This window comes from Geotrypetes seraphini, chromosome 1, assembly GCF_902459505.1.
Source record: "Geotrypetes seraphini chromosome 1, aGeoSer1.1, whole genome shotgun sequence".
NCBI classification, from domain to species: Eukaryota; Metazoa; Chordata; class Amphibia; order Gymnophiona; family Dermophiidae; genus Geotrypetes; species Geotrypetes seraphini.
In genome coordinates this window covers 247,239,716-247,260,720 of record NC_047084.1, presented here as the reverse complement: position 1 = coordinate 247,260,720, position 21,005 = coordinate 247,239,716, and the positions used below count along the sequence as shown (strand labels likewise).

At 41.9% G+C, this 21,005-nt stretch overlaps 1 protein-coding gene across 3 annotated transcripts in view; it reads right to left on the bottom strand.

Moving 5' to 3' along the window:
* PROM1 (prominin 1) overlaps positions 1 to 21,005 on the bottom strand; it is a 170,270-nt gene that overhangs the window by 126,714 nt on the left and 22,551 nt on the right. For all 3 annotated transcript variants that reach the window (XM_033948839.1, XM_033948830.1, XM_033948849.1), the window contains 2 exons: positions 17,421 to 17,447; positions 14,287 to 14,492 (listed from right to left, as the gene is read on the bottom strand). In XM_033948839.1, coding sequence (XP_033804730.1) covers positions 14,287 to 14,492; positions 17,421 to 17,447 — 233 coding nt within the window. The remainder of the gene's footprint in view (positions 1 to 14,286; positions 14,493 to 17,420; positions 17,448 to 21,005) is intronic.

Sequence of the window (21,005 nt, the reverse complement as noted above, 5' to 3'; positions counted from 1 at the left end):
TCCACCCGCCAATATTGGTTTTTGCAAAGATACCAAGGCCATTCTAGCAGTTTTACCAGCCAAATAAATTTTGTAGGAATCCCATTTAATTTTTTATAAAATGAACTTTGAAAATAAACAAGTAACATACTCATTTGGTAACAAACCACTGGCAAAATCATCATTTTGATGGTTTGGACTCTCCCCGACCAAGAAAGATGTAGTGGGTTCCAATACTCACACATTTCTTTGACTTTCAACAATACAGGGCTCCTTTTACTAAGCTGCGTTTGGGCTTTAACAGGCGGAATAGCTTGCGCTACAATGCCCCATGTGCTAGACACTAACGCCAGCATTTAGCTGGCGTTAGTTCTAGCCACGTAGCGCAGGGTTTGCGCACACTAATCTGCTGCGTGAACTAAAAACGCTAGCGCACCTTCGTAAAAGACTTTTCATTTACTGTCATTGTATCTTCCAAAGTTCTTTGAATCATAATACCCAAATATTTTAATCCCTCTTCCTTCCAAATGAAAGGGAATAGGTCAAATGTACATTTATTGGAAGAATCTCAGAGTTCTTCCAATTTATTTTGTAACCAGAAAATGTACCAAATCAATCAATCAATTTCAGTAATTGCAGGACGGTAGATTCAGGATTCTTCAAATGAAGCAAAATATGATCTGCATAGGCCGAAACCTTATAATCATGACCTGCATATGGAATTCCCTTTATCTCCTTTGTCTGCTGAATGGCCAGCAACAAGGGTTCCAAAACAATATCAAAAAGCAAAGTAGATAGGGGGCATCCTTGTCTAACTCCCCTCTTCAGACAAAAGCGCTCTGAAAATGTATTATTAATATATGATCTGGCAGAAGGGGAACTATACAAGGTTTGAATCATTTGAATAAACCCGGATCCTAGAGCAAACCAATCCATAGCTTGATACATGAAAGTCCATTCTACACAATCAAAGGCCTTCTCTGCATCCAAAGAAACAGAGCAGGCTGGATCATCCATTGTTTTTGCTAAATTTAACAAATGAAATACCAATCTGGTATTATTTGAAGAATGTCTTTGAGCAACGAAACCCGTTTGGTGCATACCAATTATATAAGGGCGAGCCTTGGCTAATCTTAAAGCCAATAACTTAGCCAAGAGTTTTCCATTTACATTAATTAAAGAAATAGGCCTGTAATTCGAAACCAACATGGGATCTCTATTTGGCTTTGGCAAAACAATGGTTAAAGATTCCGCCATAGTACCCGATATACAACCCTTAGTCAGTTGTGATTGATATAAATTTAAAAGATGAGGTAATAGTATGTTTTTAAATGATTTGAAAAACTCCACAGTGAATCCATCACTACCTGGTGCGGATCCTACTCTGAGCAACTTCAGTGCTATTCAAAGTTGTTACAACGCATACGGATTGTGAAAAATTGCAGGCGGACCTTAGGAAATTGGAAGGCTGGGCGTCCATATGGCAGATGAAATTTAATGTGGACAAATGCAAAGTGTTGCACATTGGGAAGAATAACCTGAATCACAGTTACCGGATGCTAGGGTCTACCTTGGGGATTAGTGCCCAAGAAAAGGATCTGGGTATCATCGTAGACAAAACAATGAAACCTTCCGCCCAATGTGTGGCAGTGGCCAAAAAAGCAAACAGTATGTTAGGAATTATTAAAAAAGGGATAGTTAACAAGACTAAGAATGTTATAATGGATTTTCAAGATGGCTGCGGTACAGAAGTGCTGAGAGGACTGCTTCTGAACCGCACCACTCAGAACTTTTTCTTCTGTGCATTACTTCGGCTCTAGTAGCCTACCTTTAAGATGCCGAAGAGGCGAGGCAGGAGTGCTGCTAGCGCCTCGCGGCGTCCTGACGTCCCTGACCTTCGGCAACATTGAAGAGTGTTTGCGGAGGATGCAGGGGGAAGTAGCTGCGATGCCGGAAGCCAGCCCATTGAGGGCGCCTAGTCTTGACGAAACCAGAGTCGCTTCTCCTGGGCCAGACACCAAGCTTAGTCCCGACATGAGAGCCTCACCCTTGCAACCCTGAGTTACCAGCTCTCCAGGGGTAGAGGAAACCCCGGAGATAGGGGGGGGAACTCTCCCCAGAGGCGAGAAGTCCACCGTTGGAGAGTTTGGAAACAGAGCCCCTAGTTCAGGGTGTCTCTGTAGGAGAAATCAGGGGAGAGTCAGCTACCGGAGGTGAAGAAAATCAACTGGAACAAAGTCAAGAATCAGCTTCTACAGACGGTGAGCATTTCTATACTCAGCAAAGGCTTTTAATTCTGGATAAACCAGCACAAGTGACTCTTGAGTCCTTATGGGATTTAATTACAAACTTTACAAAGACTATTAGCCCCAATTTCCAATATGTTGAAGCAAAATTGATTCAACATACTAAAGAGCTTAAGGTGTTAAAAGAGGATCTGATAGTTTCAAAATCTTCTGCTCAGAAGCTTGACCAGGAACTATCATTAACTAAACAAGTACAACAGTCCCTTGTTAAAGATCAAGTGAATCTTAGGAAGAAGTTAGAAACACTGGAGAACAACGCAAGGAATAATAATCTGAGATTAACTTTCCAAGATTAACTATGGTAACTCCTAGGGAGTTGCTTAGGAAATTCTACAAATTCCAGAGGAAACATTGCCACCTTTTTCCCAAGTGTATTATTTGCCTAATAAAGGAGGGAATCAACTACAGATTAAAGTAACTGATCAAGCACCATTCTTATGTTCTTAACTCTAATTAACTAATTTTTAAAAAAATCTGTTTTTAATGATGTGATTAATTACCATGCCAATTAAAAAAAACTATGTGTGAATTTTAGTTGTGTTGCTAGGCATCTGTGATTTGGGTGTCTAGAAGCGCCTAACCTAGGCATCATTTATAGAATTTTCCCCTTTGTTACAAAACATGTCCTTGGATTTCCTAGTTATAAAATGGCACAACTCACTAAACACTTAGGGACATAGTTATCAATGTGTTATTTTACCATTTTATGGAATGAAACGTAGTTACTAATAATTTGGGTTAATAGTACAACAATATGTTTTTAATAGTTCCACACACTGACATCTATGTCCCTTAGTCACTTCTAAGTTCATGGAGGCTTTTAATTCAGTTATATTAACTTATGTCTAGAGTAACTTAAATTAAATGAAAGGGAATTCTATCAATTGAGGGTCAGATTTTATAAAGATAGCATTGTTCGATAGATTTATCTCCTAGTCAGATACTACTTCTAAAACTTATTAACAACATGTTGATATCTTGTGTTCTCACTAATTGTACTCTGTTTCCACTGACTGTTCAGTGACATCTTCGCCAACTGTATTCTGGAATTCGCTGACTGTCCAGCCCGCTTCACTGTTACATGTTGATATTGTGTTCTCACTAATTGTGCTCTGTAATCACTGACTGTTCAGCGACATCTTCCCTATTTGTACTCTGTAATTCGCTGATTGTCCAGCTCTCTTCACTGTAAACCGCCTAGAAGTCGCAAGATTGTGGTCGGTATAGAAAAATAAAGTTATTATTATTATTAGTTAGGCACATTAATTGAGGCTACCGTACGATGCCTAACTAAAATCTGCGTCTAATCTAAATTACTTCAATTAGCTTACAGTAAACGGTGTGGTAATTAACTGTAGCAATACAACAAAAATAGAATTAAGTGGTTATTCTATTGGAGAAATATACATATAGTAAGAACCATTAAACTATCAAACAGGTCTGTGGACTGAAGATTAAGGTCATATAGTAATTAAATTCAAATTCACACCATAGATTTTATATGGATAACGGAGTAAATCTTCCCATGTTTGGGATTTCTTCAAGAAAAAGAAACCATCTTCTCTTGCACTCCTTTTAACATCACAGGCTTGAAACCCACCTCCCTACCAAATATTTATAATATAGAAGCACTTTATAGCATAGTGCACTTTAGCATTTAGCACTTTATATTTATAGTATAGTGTTCTGATGGTTCCGAGAATCAAATTGACAGATGGACGCTGGTAGAGAAGATATGAATTTCAAACTATAAAATTAAGAGGCTTTTTTATATTAAGATGTTTTATAATAGATTTTTAAAATTGTGAATGAAATAGTGAATAAAAATTGGTTAACTTAATGAATAACAGGAAGGAGTATAGTAATAAAATCACAGTAATAAAAGTAATTTAGTAATACAAAGTAATTAACTACAGTATTTGGTAGGGAGGTGGGTTTCAAGCCTGTGATGTTAAAAGGAGTGCAAGAGAAGATGGTTTCTTTTTCTTGAAGAAATCCCAAACATGGGAAGATTTACTCCGGTATCTGAGGTTTGTCCCCGCATTTAAAATCTATAGTGTGAATTTGAATTTAATTACCATATGACCTTAATCTACAGTCCATAGTCCTGTTTGATAGTTTAATGGTAGTAATTAACTGTGTCATTGAAGTTAACTTAATAATTAATTTTAAAAAATTTGAATTAAAAGTTAGGCATGGAATTCATAGTGGCACCTAGCAATGCCTAAGTTGAGACGCCTTCCAATGCCTAATGAGATATACCTGAAAAGTACATGTAGTTAAGGGCAGAGAATAGACGTGTTAACTTCAGAGTCGCTAGGCACCCTGAGTTAAGTGCCGATTAACTAAGCCCGGTGAAAGGTGACCTTATATATCGGCGCCTACCCCCAGGATGCCTTGAGACGCCTAAGCACGCCTAGGTGCCACTAGGTGGGATTCTGTAAATGGTGCCTAGTGGTCGACTGACAACTGCGCTGAGCAGCACCTATAACGTAGGTGTCGCTAGGCCCCGTTTGTAGAATCTGGCTCTGGGTGCTTACATTTACATAATTATATGCAGAGAATTCTGACACCTTTGCACAGGAATGCCAATATTCTGCCTAAGTGCTATTTTATAAATACCTATGTTACTTACTTAGCTGGTATTTTCAAGAGGTATATAAAAAGTGCAAGAGCATAGCAAAACATTGGTGTGTCTCACCTGATTGGCTAATTTACAGAATATGGGAAGATTAGGTGCTTATCTTTATAATTTTTTTTCTAGTAGATGGAACATCAGTATTGAACCTGTGGGCAGATCTGGTATAGAAAACCTTATTTACATCTTTCCATTCTGCCTGCCATCACTCTGGGCTGTCCTGTAATTCCTCAGTTCGTATCAAAGTCCTAGAGAAGAAACACAGCAGGGAGTGTTACGGGGACTATCCCTAAGAAACAAGTCTGTTCTACTCATATCCTAACATTTAATACAAAATAATCATGAACCAATTATTGCAAAACCATTTATTGGTCAAAAGCACAAACGAAAACCAGAAATAAGAATACAGCCTAGACCAAATTTTCAAAACCATAAAAACCTCCCCCTTCCCCCACCCAAAAGAAATATAAATAAATAAATAAATAGAAAGAAAGAAAGAAAGAAAGAAAAAATAATTAAAGGCATGGAGCAGCAGAAGAGCATATGTCACAGACCATACCAAAAAATAACTACCCAGTCAAATATTCAATACATGGCTACGAGCATACCCGGTCAAAGAGGCCCAAAAAGGCTCCCATAAGAAAGAATTTAATATTTCATGGCGTGTCCTAATTTTTTCACATGACTATGTGTTTCGGTCACAATGGCCTGCTTCAGGGGTCTGAATCTTGACCTTATAAATGATATTAAATAACGTCATAAATCATCAAAATGATATTCAAAAAATAACTAAAACCAGGGACTAGTTAGATAGGGTTTATAATTTCATACAGAGAAAAGACCTCAGTTTCTTCCAAGGATACTAATCACTTGGAAAAACTCTATGATTGCTATATTATGAAGTGTTTTGAAAATGGACTGACTAACTTGAATTGCTAAACGGAGTTTTTGTAGACCAAAGATGTTTTTTCTTATGATAGCTGTCCAGCAATCAGAGATTTTCCAAGTGATTAGTATTCTTGGAAGAAACTGAGGTCTTTTCTCCGTATGGTTTTGGTTATTTTTTGAATATCATTTTGGTGATTTATTATATTATATTAAGATATTCAGCTTGTATTTATTTATTTTTGTCATTAAATAATGTCACCTATTGGAAAAATAGACACATGATGGCAGATAAAGGCCAACAAAAGTGAAGCGTCAGGAAACTCACTCTGATTTCAAGATTATACTAGATGGGTCAGAAATAGCTTTATAGTAATATGTAAAGAACACAAGAATCTGAATTCTAGGCTACTTTTTCCATTCATCCTAACGCCCCAGCTTTGCTGAAACTATGCCCCCAGAATACCTACACTTAGGACCTCTTTTACGAAGCCATTTAGCTTGGGCCACTGCAGTAACGGCCCCGAAGTTCATAGAGATTTAAAGGGCTTCGGGGCTGTTGCCGCATGGCTTTGTAAAACAGGCCCTTAAATTCTTTTAGCATAATCATCTGAAAGTTTTTTAAAAAACCAAAACACCATTAATAGTTCATTCCACCACTAGATGGCAGAAAAGAACTATACCGTACAGTATTCTGGTTTGCCCAGGCTAACAAATTACATTAATTTTAAAATGAAAACTTTTCAAAACTATAAAATGAAAAGATCATATTGCTCTTTCATTTAAATAAATCAAAAATGTTTATTAATTTAACTCTGAGAATTAATCACCTTAACTTTACACTTAACTACATCATCATTTTTCCTTAGACATAGCTCTGCCTGAAAATTTGTGGGCGATATAAGTACGCACCTAAAGGTTATCGCTAGATTATAACCTGCATGATGGACATTTTATGCATCCGTTGTCCAACAGATGTCTTATGACCAGACAATCATGGATGATATGAATTTATGCACCACATCACATCTACATGTAATTCTATCACAAATTTTCTATAACAATGCTCAGGAACCATACTTGCACACTTTTTTATGTGTGTAGTCAGAACTAGAGAGTTGCGTGGGGACAGGAATCCCACACATCCCCACTCATCCCTGCCAGAATCCCTTCCATCCTAGCCCGTCCCCATGACAAATCCCCTCCGTCCACGCTCAACCCTGTGAGGAATCCCCTCCATCCCTGCCCATTCCCACAAGGAATCTTCTCTGTCCCTGCCCGTCCCCCATCAAAGTTACCTGTCCCCATAAAAAAGCAGCAATTACTTCTGTCAGTTTTTGATTTTTTTTTTTAAGTCTTAGTTTATTTAAACCAACAATATAAACAAATAATATTGAACAGAAGTAAGAGATGCATACATCAAGTCATGTGACTGAAGGGTCACCATTTCTTGTTAAAAGAAATAAAAGAGTTGGATTTTTTGGCAAAATAAAGCTCATATCTGTACAGCAAAAAAATCTGGTTCCACCATCTAGCACAAGTAACTTGTGAGAGGTCCTTCCAAGATCCACAAATGGTTTTTGATGCAGCAATGAGTAAAGAATGGAGCAATGAGTAAAGAATCAAACAATACAGCATCTAAATCATTTAAAGCAGAATTGATAGAGGCACTTTTCAGGACAATGGTTGCATATGAAAAATGTGCCAAAACTGAATTGGAAACCCCAAAACAAATTCAGCAAGTACTTAATTTTGTACTAAACACAATTGGTAGCATAACCATGAGAAGGGGCTGGGCCTCCCACTTTGAGCTTAGCCCCCTCAAAATGAACATCTCCCTTCCTATGTAGATGGTGGGACATTTTGTTTTTCCATCATTTTGTCTATCTTCTAGTAATTCTCTTTCCAGGCCTCGGGAACCCTGGTTCCATCCTCATGGGAGTCCCGTGAGCCCGGGGGGGATCCCTACGGGAACCACGGGATTCCCGCAATCCCTGTTCCCATGCAGACATCTAGTCAGAACTCAAGAACATTTTAAGAGACTAGAACAAATGACTATGCTTACAAATAGCCAATAAAAGTGAAGCAGATTACACATTTCCTTTGTTATTCGCAGGAGATAGGGGCAGAGCCGGACTGCGAATAGGGAAATATCCGCAAATATCCATCCTCGCTTCCCTCCCGCCTTTCCCTGGCATCCCGGCCTTACCTGGTGGTCTAGCAGGCTTTCGGGGCAGGAGCGATCTTCCTACGCTCCTGCCCCGTGCAGATCGCCTATAGGAAATGGCTGCTGTGAGTTCCCGTAGTCTCTCAAGACTATGGCGGGAACTCCCCACAGCCATTTCCTATTGGCGGTCTACATGGGGTAGGAGCGTAGGAAGATCGCTCCTGCCCCGAAAGCCCGCTAAACTAAGCTAAGCCCGCTAAGCCAGGTAAGGCCGGGGGGAAGGCAAAAATATGGGTTTGATTTTTCCCCCTCCCCCCCCCCAAAAAAAATCACAATTATGTGAAATCGTCGAGTGCAGAAACCACGAATGGGGAGGGGGAAGTATATGGCTAGATCAAGGGGCTGAAAGCCAGGGTTCAAATCCCAGTTGTCACCTTGTGCAAGTAACTTCACTGAATACGAGAGGCCTCTGAAAAGTTCTCAGTCCAACCAAGAAGAGAATGATATGGAGCCATGAAACCTACAAGTTATTCCACACTTTTCTTCTTCATTGGGCTGAGAACTTCTCAGTGGCCCTTGTATTGTAGCATATGATATGATTAATTCTGCAGGATTTAAAGAATAAATTTATTGCCTGAACCAAGATATGAGTGAACCGTTATCCACGCTCTTCAATCTTTCCCTAAGTACAAGAAGAGTCCCGTTGGACTGGAAAACGGCTAACGTCATTCCACTTCACAAAAAGGGATGCAGGACGGAGGCTGCGAATTACAGACCGGTGAGTCTCACATCGATAGTAAGTAAACTTATGGAAACACTAATCAAACACCAATTAAATACGATCCTGAACGAGGAGAATCTACGAGACCCCATCAACACGGATTTACAAAGGGAAGGTCTTGCCAATCCAATCTGATCAGCTTCTTTGACTGGGTAACAAGAAAGCTGGATATAGGGGAGTCCCTGGACGTCGTGTACTTGGATTTCAGCAAAGCGTTTGATAGCGTCCCACACCGCAGGTTATTGAGCAAGATGAGTTCGATGGGATTAGGTGAAACACTAACTGCATGGGTTGAGGACTGGCTTAGAGGTAGACTTCAGAGGGTAGTGGTAAATTGTACCCTCTCCGATACGATGGAGGTGATCAGCGGAGTGCTGCAGGGCTCGGTCTTAGGCCCGATCCTATTTAACATCTTCGTAAGAGACTTGGCTAAGGGGCTTTGAGGTAAAATTACATTATTTGCCGATGACGCCAAACTATGCAACATAGTAGACAGAAGCACAGTGCCCGACAAAAGCTCAATGCCCGACAGTATGAAGCAAGACCTACTCCTACTGGAGCTTTGGTCAAAGACTTGGCAACTAAGTTTCAATGCCAAAAAATGCAAGGTCATGCACCTAGGCAGCAAAAATCCATGCAGGACTTACACCCTAAATGGTGAGATCCTAGCAAGGACTGTAGCAGAACGAGACTTGGGAGTGATCATTAGCAAAGACATGAAGACTGCCAATCAAGTTGAGAAGGCTTCATCCAAGGCTAGACAAATCATAGGTTGTATCCATAGAAGTTTCATCAGCCGTAAGCCTAAGGTCATGATGCCGTTGCACAGATCCATGGTGAGACTCTATCTGGAATACTGTGTACAATTCTGGAGACCACATTACCAAAAGGATGTGCAGAGAATTGAGTCGGTTCAGCGAATGGCCAGCAGGATGGTCTCAGGACTCAAGGATCTCCCGTATGAGGAACGGCTGGGTAAGTTGCAGCTTTACTCACTTGAGGAAAGCAGAGAAAGGGGAGACATGATCAAGACGTTCAAATATATCACGGGCCGTATCGAGGTGGAAGAAGATATCTTCTTTTCTTAAAGGACCCACGGCAACAAGAGGGCATCCACTGAAAATCAGGGGTGGGAAATTTCATGGCGACACCAGAAAATATTTCTTCACCGAAAGGGTGATTGACCGCTGGAATAATCTTCCACTACAGGTAATTAAGGCCAGCAGCGTGCCAGATTTTAAGAAAAGATGGGATTGGCATGTGGGATCTCTTCATGGAGGAAGTTAGGGGGTGGGTCACTAGTGTTGGCAGACTAGATGGGCCATGGCCCTTTTCTGCTGTCATTTTCTATGTTTCTATGATTTAGTGAGTATAAAATATAGCTTAAAACAAAGTGTATTTCTAACTTTATCTTCTCAGAAACTCTAGCCATCTGCTGTAAGTTAAGCACCTATTCAGTGGATAGCAAAAGAGGGCAGGGGTGTTACCAGAGTTTCTCTTCAGGTGTTAAATTGAAATCTATTCTAAAAGCCATGGACAGCAAACACAGGGATAGATTCACTAAAGATAGCGACTCAATCACTGTTGGCTAATTCTCCAACAGCAATTGATTCACTATCAAGTTTGTATGAAATTGATTTGCAAGAAGGTGCAAATCATTTGCATGCAAATGGAACCAATTACTGACACATGCATGGAGTCATAACAGCAGTGACAGGGATAACAGCCTCCTGTTAGGGCTTCTGGGTTTTTTTAAAATGGAACAGATGGCACCAAAAGCCCCCCTCCCACGCTAGCACCCCCGAGCCACCATCCCCCCACTCCGAATACCAAAAAGATGGCAAGAGGGATGCCTACTCTCTCCTGCGATCCCAAATGACTCCCCACCCAGCCCCACAGCAAAAAAACGGCAGGAGGGATGCCCATTCCTTCCTTTCAGTAAAGACCTTCCTCTCCCCTCCCCCATAAAGAAAGATGCCCACTCCCTCCTGCCACAAAGATGCCCACTCCCTCCCCTGAAAAAAGGCAGGCAGGATGCCCACCTACCACAGAATGCCCCCTCCCCTTCCAGGCCCCCCATACCTTAAAAGTTGGGAGCAGAAAGTACTGAAAACACCTCCTGCTCTTCCTGAGACATCTGAGCCAATCAGGGACTTCCTTAGGAAGGAGCCTAAGGAAGTTCCTGATTGGGACCTGATTGGCCAATCAGGGACTTCCTTAGGCTCCTTCTTAAGGAAGTCCCTGATTAGCTCAAATGCCTCATGTCCCTCCCAAGGAAGGAGCCTGAGGCATCTGAGTCAATCAGGGCCTTAGGCCCCTCCCCAGTGTATCATGTGAGGGGAAGGGCCTAAGGCCCAGTGTCATCGGCAAGAGAGGAGGAGCAGGAGGTGTTTTCAGTACCTCCTGCTCCCAACATTTAAGGTACGGGGCACGGAGGCCTGGATGGGGAGGGGGGCCTCTGGTGGCAGAAGGGATTGGACATCCCTCCTGCATTTTTACGGGGGCTAGGGGGAAGGTCCTTTGTGGCAAGAGGGAGTGGGCATCCCTCCTGCCATTTGTTTTAGGTTGGGTGGGTCACCGCATTTGTTGGGGGGGCACGCGATTGTCAGGGGTCATTGGAGGAGGGCCTGCTGCGGTGGTGGTGGGGGGATTTTTTTAAATTTGTTTTTATGGGACAGATATTTTTTGTGTGTGTAATACACGTAAAATCTCTGTGCCATTGGGAAAAAATGGAAAAAAAAACCCAGGCAGACCTGTCAGTAACAAAGTTACCCCGCCCAGCTCGTCTCCAGCAATTGGGTTTTAGGATCGGTAAAACCAGATGCATGGGATTTTACTAATTTGCATGGGTTGGATTGGACGGAAAATGGGCGATTGAGGGGAAAAACACGCGGTGAGCCGTTTAGTGAATCAGGCCGGTTAGCAGTGATTGTCGCTAAACCTAAAACAAAGAATTAATTCAATCTTTCTGCTATGGCCTTATCCTCCCTGAGCGCCCCTTTTGCTTCTTGAGCATCCAATGGTCCCACAGATTTCCTCACAGGTTTTCTGCTTCTGATGTACTTGAAAAAACTGTTATGAGATTTTGCCTCTTTGGCAAGTTTCTCTTCATATTCTTTCTTAATCAATGCTTTGCATCTAACTTGCCAGTGCTTGTGTCTCTTCTTATTTTCTTCATTCAGATCCTTTTTCCATTCTTTAAAGGATGGTTTGTTTGTTTTTGCTCTAATAGCCTCTTTCACTTCACCTTTTAGCCATGCCAGCTCTCATTTCCTCCTCTTTCCACCTTTGCTAATATGTGGAATACATCTGGTCTGGGCTTCCATTATGGTATTTTTAAATAACATCCACACCTGGTTTACAGTCCTACTCTTTGCAATTGATCCTTTTAGCTTCTTTTTAACCATTTTTCTCATTTCCTCATGGAAAGGAGACTTGAACTGGCCAGCCATCCAGCCAGCAGTGCTAGTGTGTAAGGCAAAGTACTGCTGGCTGGGCTGGTAGGAGTGCGGAAGGGGGGCTGCAGGGAAGGGAATGAGGAGAAACTGAAGGACACAATTTGGGGGGAGCCATGGGCCCCGTGACCCCCTGCTCCGATGACTACGCCTGAGCTGCCAGCCCTCTGCTGTGCGTGTGCAGCTCTGCCCAGCCCTGAGAGCCATGCTTTGTGGTGCAGCGTATAATCACCTGCATCAGATTGGTGGGGGATTAGCTGCAGAAGCATTCTCCCTTGGGTCTGTAGCAGGAGGAAGCTCTGCTCTTACAGCTGCCTCCTCTGCACCATCACTCTAATCACGGTCTTTTTGCTACTGCAGGAGAGAAGAAGCTGAGATTGGACCACTGAATCGGTAAGACCAATTAAAAAAAACATAACAAATTGATTCAGCCAGAGTGAACTCGGCAAATCTATTTGAATCCAGAATTGGGCAGCTCTAATCCCGACTAATAAAAAAAACTGGATGCTAGAAAACCAGCTATAGTAGTAAAAGAGAATAACACCAGAACAGCATAGATTATAGAGGTGTTGATCCTATGCAATTACTCAGTGAATTGTGAGAGAGAGAAGATCCTCCAGTACCAAGAAATGCAGTCTGGGCCTAAGAAAATGTGGCAGAAAGACACAGTAATAGTTCTCATCATTTTGGGTTCCACTGGCTTGACTAAAAAGAACTTCCAAATGCACCTGATAAACTGCCTATACGCTTGGGGTATGAAATTCAGCACTATTTAGACGGCCAGGAATGACTCTCAGCCACCTAAATAGCACAAGCCAGCTAGCTATCTCACGCTGAATATCCATCTTAGTGGATTAGCCAGTGTCATGCAACACAGCCAGTATTGAGCGACTCGCCAGCTAAGTTCAGCAGCCATAGACAACTGCCTAAAAGAGTGGCATATCTTTGGCTGTTGATACTTAGCTGACTAGCCGCAGAATGTTAGCATAGTCAGCTATGTCATGGCCAGCCAAAAATAGATCAGAAATTCAATGCCAGTTGCTGGATATGGCGATGGCATTGAATTTCTGGTATTGCTGCGGACTGTGGGAGATCACCACAATCTTCCACAGTCTGAGTATGATCCTTTACATTTGATTACATTTATAAACTCAAGAAAGAAGCTCTCTTTGGCACAATGCAAGTACTAAGGCGAGCATTAGTAGTACATTTGAGAGACTGAAATCATACTCTACATGTCCTGGCTCAGGAGTGAGGTTCATTTCTTTCACAGTAAGCAGAGAAATAACTCACTTGGAGACACTGCCCCATGGTAAAACATTTTTACAAATAGCTTTCCCTCTACCAACCTTGACCCCAAACAGGTGTCTAGTATTCCATTGCTATATTTCATCAGTGTTATGATACATGGATTTCATTGGGTTTCATCCCACTGTGTTTTTGCAAGATACAGTGGTACCTTGGTTTACGAGCATAATTTGTTCCAGAAGCATGCTCGTAAACCAAAATACTCGTATATCAAAGCGAGTTTCCCCATAGGAAATAATGGAAACTCGCTTGATACGTTCCCACCCCCCACCAGGCCAGCGGCGCTGCTACCCCCCAATCGCAAAGGCCCCCCCCCTGCGCGAACCAGCACCCCCTGCCCGAACAACTTATAACTTACCCCCCCTACCTCCCCGTCTGGCACTGGCACACAGCCCATAGGACATGCCGGTGCCACTTGAAGAACTTCCTTCCTCTGCCGGGCCTTGAGTATGCATCTGCGCATGCTCAAGGCCTTCTAATTCTCCCTCTCGCCGAGATTCTCAGAGATCTCCTGTGGGCAGTGTGCCGGTGCCAGACGGGGGGTAAGTTTCAAGTTGTTCAGGTGGGGAAAGCCAGTTCGAGCGGGGGGGCGGGGGGGGGACTCGCAAATCGAGTCAACACTCGGTTTGCGAGACAAATTTTGCGAGAATATTTTGCTCGCCTTGCAAAACACTCGCAAACCGGGTTACTCGCAAACCGAGGTTTGACTGTATTGTATAAATAGATCTACGGTAAGATGAAGCAAGAGATACTGCAGTTTTACTTACCTCATCACTAAGGATGCAACAAAAAGAAATATTGCAAAGCATCCTCTGTGACAGTCTGCATTCTTCTTCTGTCGCTGATGCATTTCTCCTCCACAGTTACCACAGCAGCGACACATGCAAAAGCACAGACCCACCAATGGCATTAACAGAACAAACAGCAGTCCAACAACCGCAGCAATAATAAATCCAATCTCATAAAAGACAGCCTGTAATTTAAATACACATAATTAGAATATAATATCCAGGACAAACACGCTAATCTACTGACTGGGTTAATATGCCCTTTATAATGTTTTCTGACTGTCTTTGGATACTTAAGGCCTGATTCACAAAGGTTTTCTCCATAGGTGCAGAATGTCAGAAATACTAGAAAATGGCACGGGGAAAAAATTTGTCCCCGTCACTCCCTCGTCCCCGCAATCACTGACCTTGTCCCCACCCCGTCCCCATGACAATTGTCCCTGCTCCATCCCTGTCCCCGCAACCACTGTCCCTGCCCTGACCTCATCCCCGTCCCCACGACCACTGTCCCAGCCCCGTCTCCACAACCACTGTCCCCGCAGCATCCATACAAGCCTCAGTACTGCAATGTCTAGTTTATTCCTTCCTTATAAATCAAAGTTCTGGCTGCTGAACTAGAGAAAGAGATATTCAGCTGGCAGGGCTTTGTTTATAAATTTTTATCAACAGAACTAATATACTATTTTATTCTAAAGCAAAAATAAATAAATATAAATATAATTTTTTTCTCTACCTTTGTTGTCTGGTTTATGCTTTCCTTAGAGTCTCCTCATTCATTTCCTTCCATCCACTGTCTGCCTTCTGTCTCTTCCATATGCTCTGTTACTGTGCCTCTCCCCCCATAGTATGGAATCTCTCCCTTCCCCAGTTCCCTTCAGCGTCTGTTCCTCCGCACCCCACTTTCCCCAGTTCCCTTCAGTGTCTGTTCCACCCCACCCCAGCTCCCCAGTTCCCTTCAGCATCTGTTCCTCTCCACCCCACCTTCCCCAGTTCCCTTCAGCATCTATTCCTCTCCACCCTACCTTCCCCAGTTCCCTTCAGCGTCTGTTCCTCTCCACCCCACCTTCCCCAGTTCCCTTCAGCATCTGTTCCTCCCCACCCCACCTTCCCCAGTTCCCTTCAGCGATCAGATGGCAGTGATCAGTAAGGAAGGAGGGAGGGTGATGCTTGGACAGGGCAGTGATCGGGCGGCGGCGATCAGTAAGGAAGGAGGGAGCGTGATCGGTGATTGTGTGTGCTCACTCCCTTAACTGCGGAGACAAGGCCATTCAGCACTCCACGGGGCAGTGAATGGCCTTGTCCCCACAGCCGCGGGGAACACTGTTTTTCCCCTCACCATTTCGGCGGGTCACCCGCAGCTTACTGCAGGTAACAGCCACCGTGTCATTCTCTAAGAAATTCCTAGTGAATCAAATACTTTGTGATAGCCCTTTTAAGATTTCAGTATTGTAAAATATAAACTAATATCTTTCAGGTAATTCTAAATTATATGTACTAGAAAAATATATCCTAGCAGACTGACTGCTCTGCACACTGCATATTTAATGAGAATTTTGGCTTATACCGATCTACAGTATTTTTGTAATAACCACTTCTCAGCATAATCATAGAAGCCCATCTTCCTTAAAGTAGTGGGTACATTTAAAGCTTTAACACAGAAAAACAATTCACAGATAATTTGAACACAAATCATCAACTCGAAAACACTGGAAAATTTACTGTAAGATCAGGATTTATATCTGGGGTTTAATTAGACATCATTCCAACCTGAGCATAAGGTGGGTTACAATTCTCCCTTTTCCCCCTATGTCCAGAACACCCTGTTGTCCTAATCTTCCCCTTGTGCTTCATCTTCCCCAATTTCCCTAATTTTCCCCCTTGTGCTGCACCTTTCCCCAATCTCCCTATTTCCCTCTTCCTCTAAGTCTAGTGATTTTCCTCTGTCACCCTATTCCTGCTCCCCATGGACCCAATTCTCCTCCTACCTCTCACTAGACATGTTCTAGCCCAGGGAGTATGTGGCACAGTGGTTAAAGCTACAACCTTAGCACCCTGAAGTTGTGAGTTCAAATCCAATGTTGCTCCTTGTGACCCTGGGTAAGTCATTTAATCCTCTATTGCACCAGGTACATTAGATAGGGTGTGAGCCCACAGGACAAATAGGGTAAAATGCTTGAGTATCTGAATGTAAACCACTTAGGCTATAAGTGGTATATAAATACTATAAATACCTGGCCCAACAGCTAAGAAATCCGGGGGGATGCCCCCGCCCTCCCCATTCCCATGGTTATGCCTGCCATTGAAGGCAAGTCTCCAGCTGCTGTGGAGTGCAGGGGAGGGGAAGCAACAGTGATGGAATAGGTGGACCAAGCCTGCAGAGGAGGTGGGTTGGCCATGGAGGGGTATGGCGAAAGTTGCTGGGGAGTGGAGGGAAATAGGAAAATGGCTCAAGAGAAAGTGGGGAACAGAGAATGCTAAAGGAGATGTAGGGAGTAGAGCATGTAGAGAACTATTAAAGCCCCTGCCTCCAGTATAAAAAAGTCAAAGTATGCCCATAGAAGAGGGGATGACTTAAAAGTGCAGGGTGTAAGTAGGAGCGTGGAAAAAAGGGAATAAGGAGGGGGAGGAAGAAGGAATTAGAATATGAGAAAGTTGTGGGGATGGGTAGAAGGGGAGGAGAAACTGTGGCTGAATAAATAGAGTAATAAGGACTGCCTCAATGTAGTGCAGCATGGACAGGCTGAAGAGGGGAGAGAGAGAGTGTGGTATGAATAGACTGAAGGAGATAACAGGGAACAGAGAAAGAGACTCTGGTAGGAAAGCACTGGGGTTGGGGAAAAGAAAGACTAAATGGTTCTTTGAGTACTCCACTAGCTACTTGAGTCTTCCCCATGCTAACATCACCTACTCCATTCTTGACTTTTAAATATGGGCTGGTCAATCACATTTACAACCTGTCGTGTAGTTTGTTTTATTTTTGGCTGGGGGTAGAGGGGGGTCAAGTTCATGACTTCAAAACTTCTAATCATTTTCATAATTTATGTGATTGAATTATACTATCTTCCAAAGGATGAAGCACCTCTATCAAAACATTGTTATAAGACATTCATTACCTGAAATGTCAGGACAATATTTTCTGGCTGCAGAAGTCAGAGCAGATGGAGACATAACGTAGAAGCAGCATGCATAGAACAAAACAAAGCAAGTGAATAATGACTAATTAGCTCAATGTAAAATGTTAAACAGGAAATATGCTGACATAAAACAATGAATGGAAGCAGACTAAACCAAAATACATTCTTATTCTTGTGAAGGATTAGTATCTTCACAAAGTTCTCTCTCACAACTATGAACACCTTGTTTATTTGTACCACATTTTAACCTTAAAGTCTATATCTCATTACAAAAATGAAGATGAGTTCAAAAAAATGAAATTAGCAGGTTAGAGATTGGTTTCACAATGACAGGAAGCTACTTCTAGCTGCCTGCCATTCTTATACTTGGTTCTTTCTAAAAGTCATCCCCAGTGGCTTCCAAGGCTAGACAGAGTATGACCTTCGGAACAGAAGGATACTGGTGTAAAAGTATATATGCAGCTTTGCAATCCTATTCAATCACTACTAGGATGATAAATAGCTCTCTCACTGCTGAATCAGGGTAAACTGATCCTAAGGGGTAGGACATTCACGCTCTCAGTTTCAAAGTCCCCAGATAATTTCACTGTAAAAATGATATCGCAGGAGCACTGTTTCTTCCATGGCATATTTGGTTCCTTTCACATAAAGAAAGATGATTTGGGGTTGTGTCTTTACAGTACTATCTACTGGTAGCAGCAGTCAAACTATAAAGCAGCTGAGCGGTAGGAAAGAAATAGAAGCTCCATTTTGCATAGAACAATGACATACAAATTAGAATGTCCAGGCTTGGATGCTCCTAATTCCCCTGGTAGCTTACAGTGAAATGGTGTGGTGGTCGAGGTAATATGTAGAAATAATACAAAAACATTAAAGAAAAAAATAATACCTTTTTTTATTAGACTAACTTAATGTAGTTTATGATTAGCTTTCAAAGGTAGCCCCTTCTTCCTCAGATCAAAGGTTCTGTCTAATGCTGAGTGTGTTCTCACAATTCGCTAGGGTTTGGTTCCTAGAAAACTCAGTGAATACCGAAAACATGTATACTGAACCACTGATCCTATGGGGAAAAAGGAGGGGAGGGGGTTAAGTTCCTGTGTGACCTTTTTTTACAACATTCCTTTATTGTTGAAAGATGTTGAAATCATAAGCCCCTCCGAGTCCCACCCATAACACATCTCCAACACCCCCCCTTTGAGATTTAGATGCATGAATTGCATAGAAAATCATCAAAAAATGGGTTTTGAAAATAACGATTTGGACATTCTGCTGAAAAAAAAATGTTCCATCTGTTGCATTTTGCTCTTTTTTTGGATGTTTCTATTGTGAAAATAAGTCCCATGGTCTCTTATTGATGTTTTTGTTGATCAGCAGCTTGCCTTTTCATTTTGTAGTCATATCCGTGGTGGATTCTACATGTTCTTTTCCCCAGATGTGCCTGGGTTTTGATAGTTTGTTAACCGATACAGGTACATGCAGATATAAGCATTGTATTAGTATTAGTAGTATTACCGTATTAATTCTCCATTGCCTCATGTACAAAATTACACTGTAAGCGTTCTGGGGACAAGGAAATATCAAGTGTACTTGAATGTAACTCACCTGGAGAAACAGAAAGAGAAATAGAGACTGCATATTCATTGTGGATGGCTGTGAGGTTACCATACTAAACTCCTCTTTACTAATTCGTAGCACGGATTTTAGCACCGGCAGGTTAACTGCTCCAACGCTCATAGAATTCCTAGGAGCGTCAGAGCAGTTATCGCCACTGCTGGCGCTAAAACCCACGCTACAAGTTAGTAAACGAGGGGGGAAGTCTAGGAAGTCCCACAACATGGCTTCATACTTGTTCAAATTCAGCTTACTTGGTGGTTACATTGTTATGCAACAGAAATATTATGCTTTCTCATATAAAATCTCCTAGAAATAACGGAATTTCTACATATTCACAATCACTTCTCCAAACTAAACATAACTGCCATATATTACCTATGGAAAAATCATCTTACTGAGGATGCAAATAGAACACAAAATTATCTTATCAACTCCAATCTATATTTTCAAATCTCATCAAAAATCATACCAAGAATAATAATTTACATTTACCAAGCAGGATATATATAATTCAAATATCTGGGAAGGCTGACCAAGTAGCAAATTAATGCTGTTCAAGCACCATAAGAACTTCCAAAATAGTATTAAGCGAAAGAACATGAGGGAAATATGATAGAGGTTTACAAAATCTTTGATAGACTGGAACAAGTAAATGCAAACTGTTACTCATTCAAAAACAAATACTAAGTGACACCCCATGAAGACTTGTATAGTAGCACATTACAAACAAGAGAAAATATTGTTTTCACTCAATATATACAGTAGTCCATATACCATTATTAAGGTAGACCTGGAGAAATCTAATCTAATCTAATCTTCGGTTTATATACCAGGTCGTCTCCCGGAGGAGCTTAACTCGGTTCACAATTGATTAAAATTAGAATGACATAAAAGTAGGCCTAAGAGAGAGAGAGAGTGCTATTGGTATATCATTTTCAGGAACAACACTGGTAATTAAAATTGAAGGTGTAAAATTAAAAACTAGAAAAGTAAAATATACTATTACTACAGCACTTCAGCAGGTAAGATTTTAAGATATTGTGTAAACAACCAAGTTTTTAGATCTGGTCACTGTACATGAAGAAGGACACAGTACTACTCGAAAGAGTCCAGAGAAGAGCGACTAAGATGGTTAATGGGTTGGAGGAGCTGCCGTACAGCAAAAGATTAGAGAAACTGGCCTCTTCTCCCTCGAACAGAGGAGATTGAGAGGGGACATAATCAAAACATTCAAGGTACTGAAGGGGATAGACTTAGTAGATAATGACAGGTTGTTCACCCTCTCCAAGGTAGGGAGAACGAGATGGCACTCTCTAAAGTTGAAAGGGGATAGATTCCGTGCAAACATAAGGAAATTCTTCTTCACCCAGAGAGTGGTAGAAAACTGGAATGCTCTTCCGGAATCTGTCATAGACGAACACACCCTCCAGGGATTCAAGACAAAGTTAGACAAGTTCCTGCTGAACGAGGACGTACGCTGGTAGGACTAGTGTCAGTTAGGGCACTGGTCTTTGGCCAGAGGGCTGCCACGTGAGCAGACCTCTTGGCATGATGGACCATTGGTCTGACCCAGCAGCGGCAATTCTTATGTTCTTATCTTTCCAGAATTGTTCTAACTGGCCTATCCATGGAGTTAAGTAGCATGAAAATCTTGCGACTTTTTGGGACTCTACCAGGTACTTGTGACCTGGACTGGGCATTTTTTGAAAAAGGATAGTGAACTACACAAATCCTTAGTCTGAACCAGAAGGGCAAGCAACTCATGTTTCTATGTTCAAGCAATGCTATTACTGCTCAATTATACATATGATTATTTAGGCAATAGTCAATGTTGATAAGGTGAAATGTATTCTTTTACCTGATCATTTCCTTTCCTTGAGTCTTGCTCCTCTTAAGCATATGGAGGCAAAGAAGTAAAGATTCCAAATGATATCAACAGAATAGGTGATG